General features: G+C 46.1%; 1 protein-coding gene across 1 annotated transcript in view; it reads left to right on the top strand.

The window, feature by feature from the left end:
* The window catches only part of NONO (non-POU domain containing, octamer-binding), a 28210-nt gene extending 23065 nt beyond the window's left edge, over window positions 1–5145 (top strand). The window contains exons 9-11 of the mRNA XM_019521237.1: window positions 748–790; window positions 1509–1618; window positions 4584–5145. Of these exons, the coding sequence (XP_019376782.1) occupies window positions 748–790; window positions 1509–1618; window positions 4584–4721 (291 nt within the window). The 3' untranslated portion in view covers window positions 4722–5145. The remainder of the gene's footprint in view (window positions 1–747; window positions 791–1508; window positions 1619–4583) is intronic.
* The last annotated feature ends 209 nt before the right edge of the window (window positions 5146–5354 follow it).

Genomic DNA, 5354 nt, shown 5'->3' with positions numbered 1-5354 from the left:
TCACTGCCACTGCCTCTCCCCACCCCCTCGGCCACTCTGGCCCCGCGCTCCTGCTCCCCCACCCCTCCCACTTGCTGCCACTCACCCCACTTGCTGCCACCGCTTCTCCCCACCCGCCTGCCGAAACTCGCTGATTCCACTGAGCGCTGTGAAACTGGCTGAGCACTCAGTGGAATCGGGCATGAATTTTAAATGAGCACTATAGCGAAATAGTGCTAACCGAAACTGTTAAGCGGAGGTTGCCTGTACAGTGGTGTCCTCCTGCTCGACAGCAGTAATAAAAAAGGAGTGTCTTGCTAGCTGTAATCTCTCTGTAGGGGACACAACAGTTGTGTCACTTCTTGGCCTTTGGGCTCAGATTGGCATAGTTTGTGCATCTGCATTCCTTTCCATAAGTACACTTTCCTGACCTTGCTGATATGGTATTGCAGCTGCTTCTGACAGACCTCTCTACTAAGGCACTGGCTCTTCTTTATGTCAATGCTCTTGCTTAAATATGCACATGGTACTTTGTATCTGATGTTGGATGTTGTGCAATGCTTGTGGCTAACTGTCTTGCAGAATAAATTATGTGAAGTGAGGTCCTGTTTGAATAGTTAAGAGTGGGTTAAGTCTTTCTTCAGGGCTTGTCCTAAAAGTATCTGTTTCCAGGTCTTCACTGATGAGCTCACTGAGGTTCTGGCTTTGTCAAGTTATATAAGAAATATCTGTAATGCTGTAATGTAAAAATAGGTGCCTCTTTTTCAGAGGGAACCACCAGACATGCGGATGGGACAAATGGGCATGGGAGGTAAGAGTTTTCTGACTTCCTTTCTTCTGTTTCTTTGTATACTTAGTTCCCCTCTTTCTAGACTGAAATGCTCCAAGAACAGGTCTAATTATTGGCTCCGTGTTTAGTGTACTTGGAAACTTGCTTTCCATTTCGTTGGTGGCTGTTCTCGTACTATGTTCTACAGAAAGTTAGTTTTAAGAGCATTTAGCATTTACATTGGACTGAGTGAGGCGTATTTGGCAAGACGTGAAAGAAGTTAGACATAAATGAGATAATAGTATGTGTGGATAGCGCAGCTCCTTCAGCAGAAGATTCAGGTGAAATTGCCAGAAGGCCTGTAAGGAAGTCAGGACTACCAAGCACACTTATCTCTAGATTATAGACTGCTATAACATGCAAGACTGAACTAAGCAACAAAGTCCAGGCAGGTAAGAAGTACAACCCCATGATGGCATTTTGGTGTTGGTTTTGCAGCCTCAAGTTTTGGCCCCTCAGACAGAAGTATTAGGTGGCTAACAGATGCTGAAATATGATTATGACCCTTGGAACACCTCTTGCTGTCCAGATTGATTTTTGAGAAGGGGAGTACCCACTAGCACATTTGTAAGGCTGCCTGGTTGAGGTTTCGGTCTCGGATGTGCTTCTGCAGGAAGGCTGCATGGGCCATGTGTCTGTCCACTGTAATGGGGGGTGGTCCTTATTAGGTCTATCAGGAATATTCTTCAATTTCTTTCAGGTGCCATTGGCATGAACAATAGAGGCGCCATGGGTGGCACCAATGTCCCAGCTGGTGCACCCCCGGCAGCTGGTCCTGGAGCCATGATACCTGATGGGGCCATGGGGATGGTAATGTATCTGCAGCATTGCCTTTCTAGCTACTCTCTCCCTGCACCCTTTCTAAGTGAAGGGTGTTTTGCTTTCAGTGTTAAGGGCTGTGGCATTAAGGTCAAGACCTGTTTGCCATGATATACCTGATCTTTGCTTTTTTTCAGGTCTTCACAAGTCTGTCTTGACATAAGACTTGCTGCACAGTTCTGAAGTGATTCAGTCTTGCTTGTTTGCTCTCATACTTGTAGAATTACCAGTTCTAAAAATTCACTTGAAAGGGATTCTAGCATGTGACCACTTAATAAAGGGGAAGGCTTGTTTGGGAAGCTGTTAGTTGAACTTGAGTGTCTGGAGATCAGATTTCTGGCAGTCTGTATGTCTAGGCTTTTCAGTTGCTCTGCACAGCAGAGAACAGTGGAAACCCCCCTACAGCTTGAGTTACAGCTTAGACAGTAGTGAGCAAAGAACAACTAGAAACCTACGCTTGTTTGTTTTTAACCACTGCGTGGTAGTAGCCTATCCAAAATATAAGACTGTGGTTTGGGGGAAGTGGAGAGGCTCTTGCTGACTTCTTTGTGGGGCAAGAGGGGGAGAGAGAATCAAACAAGAGCATGAATAAATTCTCTATGAGATTAGAAAGGACTCTGATTGCATAATCTGCTGCTGGTAGAATCTGTCCTCCCTTCCACAACACCCCCCACAAGGATCAGGTGCCTGTGAGATTTTCATCCCTTGCCATACTACCCTCTTTTACTTTACAGTTAGGGCTGCCAGGCTCTGGAATGGACTCCCAAGGGAGGGTGGTGCTCCGTCTAACCTTGGGGGTCTTCAAGAGGAAGCTGGACAGATATTTGGCTGGGGTGTTATGACCCTGCACTCGTTCCTGCCTGGGGCAAGGGGTCAGACCTGATGATCTGTTTAGGTCCCTTCCGACCCTAAGGACTATGAAACTACGTAAGCTAGAGTGGGGCTGGTGAGGGACCATCAGGGCTCCACAGTGAGTGTCACATCCACATACCACCCTGACTTTGCTCTCCTCCCCAGCTATCCATAAATGACCTGGTAAAATGTGGTCCCTTCTTGGGTATTGCTTCTTGCACTGCCAATGCATGTCACCTTAAACGGTTCACAATTCAAAATCCCAAAGAAATGCCACATACAGGCTTTGAATTTAAAGTGCGTACCAGCATTGGAAAGTTAGTGCATACCACCCAGTAACAGTTTAGAAGTAAAGCTGAAAGAAACCCATAGTGTAACTCTGCTTCTGTAGCAGTGTCGCAAGGAACTTCTTACCACTCCTTAAGTTTTTTATCTTAGCACTGACTGGGAAGTAGAATGCTTTGCTGTGAGTGAAATGAAAATGTGCCTGCACCACCTTTTGCCTTTATTTCATTGCATAATGCAACTAGATCACAAAAACACGCATGTTTGAAGTAGTAACAGAACCAGCGCACGGTGCCTGGGTGTTACTACCTTGGCAATTGTATAAATGCATTATTGTTGCCAAACAAGATGTCTACAGCCTTTTTGTCTTGGTATTTTACAGTTCTTAGGAACATGCTGCATGGAACAAATGGTTTTAGGCTTAGGTTGCTGTAGAGGCGCAGTTAAGTTCTTTGTTGAGTGTCTAAACTGCAGTTCGAAGCTTCTAGTTGTTAATGTTTCTTAACTTTAATGGACTCTTTGTATGGAGTATGTTCTTGGAAAGCAAAAGGGTGGGAATGGCAGTGACAAGTTAGACATTTACCTAGCTGTGTTTGCTTCACAGAAGACCATGGCTTCCTTCCATGTATTGCTCCCATCTCTTCTACAGGCCACTCCTCCTGCCTGAGGAGCACTATTATGGCTACAGCCTGTGTGTTTCAAATGAGTTAACTTTTGGATTCCAAATCAGGCTAAAAATTTGACATAGCAAATAAGCCAATTTGCCCTATAAAGCTTGCAAGCTAAGCCTGGAGTAGTGGCTGTTAGGGGAGGCACTGGGATGGTAAAGTCCATGCAATTGCTTTGGTTGCCAGAGACACGTGTTGCTGTATTATAAGATGATTTGGGGTAGATAAAGAGTGGGATAGGAAGAGATGAGGTTGGTGGATTGGATCAGGGGAAGAGAATGGATACAGTGGGGGTGGGGGGATAACATGGCAGGGACAGATTGAAAGGGAAGGTATTTAGGCAGCATAGTGAAAATGAAAATGGCCAAAAGGAAGTCAGGTGCTGTCTAATATTCGGCGCCTTTTCTGGTTGCTTTGGAGTCTGACTTTACTTATGCTGGCCATGTGGTTGATACTGGAAGTGGCTGGGGCTGCTGCTTAAAGTAGTGGGGAGAGAAGGGCTGTCTCACACCCACTCTGGTGCTAATGGGGTTTCCATCTTGCCCCATGGTAACATATCTTGCAGGACAGAATCAAGGCTTCTCCAGAAAACTTCTGTGTGGGAGGATGGAAAGGATGGACTGCTGCTGTTTTGCTGCCTGTATTTGTGTATAAATCCTCTGTGACACTCCCAGCATGTATGAGTGTACAAAAGCCTCTGCTCACTCTGTTCACAAAGCTTAATGATAGTTTGGGCTAAGTGTCCTTGCTAGGTGTTCAGTTCAGGGAAGCACAGTGGAATCATGAAGTTCTGCTTCCTAACTGCATTTTTCTTGCGTTCCACTGCAAACCTATAGGTTTGGGTAACAGTCCTGCCATATGCCTGTTAGAATTGCAGACACAGAGGTGGATTTTGTGGGGAAGCAGATTTGTTCCTATGACACAGTTGTGCGCCTGTTGGTCCAGTCTTGGTTTGGGAGACCCTTCAGCAAATCTGGGAGAAGTGTTTGCCCCACAGGGGCATCTGAAGTTGCTGGCTTCCAATGGCCTTGTCTGGAGCTGATAGGTCACTTGGGGCTGTGGAGTCCTGATGGGACTCGGGTCAACTGGAACTGCTTCTAACTTAAGTCTTTTCTCCTTTCTGCCTGTTCTGTGCTCTCACCCTGTCCAAGACTCCACCACCGCCTGCTGATCGCTTTGGCCAGGGCAGCGCAATGGAAGGACTTGGAGCTATGGGAGGAAACCCGCCTGGCTTCAACAGAGGAAATCCTGGGGGGGAATTTGGTCCTAACAAACGTCGCAGATACTAATAGGATTAAGTTACCCCCTACCGACACCCCAAAGAGGAAAGGAATCTTGGCAGGCCATGCAGGGTTCTACTTGGGTGGGGGGAGATTGTTCACAGTAGTTTAATTAGGGCCTGCCTCGGCAAAGCCACTCTAGGGACGGGGAGTGCAGTCTGACTGGTAAAGGTTCTAGTAAATTTTGTGTGGTGCATTCCTATAATTTCAATGTGAAAATGACATGGGAGGTTTCAGTAGCTGTGCAGTAAAAGTAAGACCTGGCTAGGACCCTGATGCCTTTACCATTCCAAGTTTCCTGTATGCAGCCACAGCCCTGAGACTAACTTAGATACAGTTGAAGAATTTCATAGCTTTCTTCTAGCCCAATACAGCTCCTCTGGCAGCACAGGCAAGTCTCTGGAGCATTAAGGGAGCACCCAGATATTTTGCAGACCCCAGTGACTCTGTAAATTTATATAGCTTCAAATGGCCCATCATGTAGTGAAACGGAAAGGTTTTATGTTCTTTTTTTAACTTGTAGTTTTTACTTTTTCTCCGGACCATCTCTTTTTTTAAAGTAGTTGCCCATCGTGTGCAGCCTGAATGGCTGGAAGGCTCTTGTTTGGATGGATCTTTTGGTATGTGTTGTACCGCTGTTTA

This window comes from Gavialis gangeticus, unplaced genomic scaffold (genome assembly GCF_001723915.1).
Source record: "Gavialis gangeticus isolate Ggan-Ray unplaced genomic scaffold, GavGan_comp1, whole genome shotgun sequence".
NCBI classification, from domain to species: Eukaryota; Metazoa; Chordata; order Crocodylia; family Gavialidae; genus Gavialis; species Gavialis gangeticus.
The sequence above is the reverse complement of the archived record's forward strand: the minus strand, read 5'-3'. Positions and strand labels throughout refer to the sequence as shown.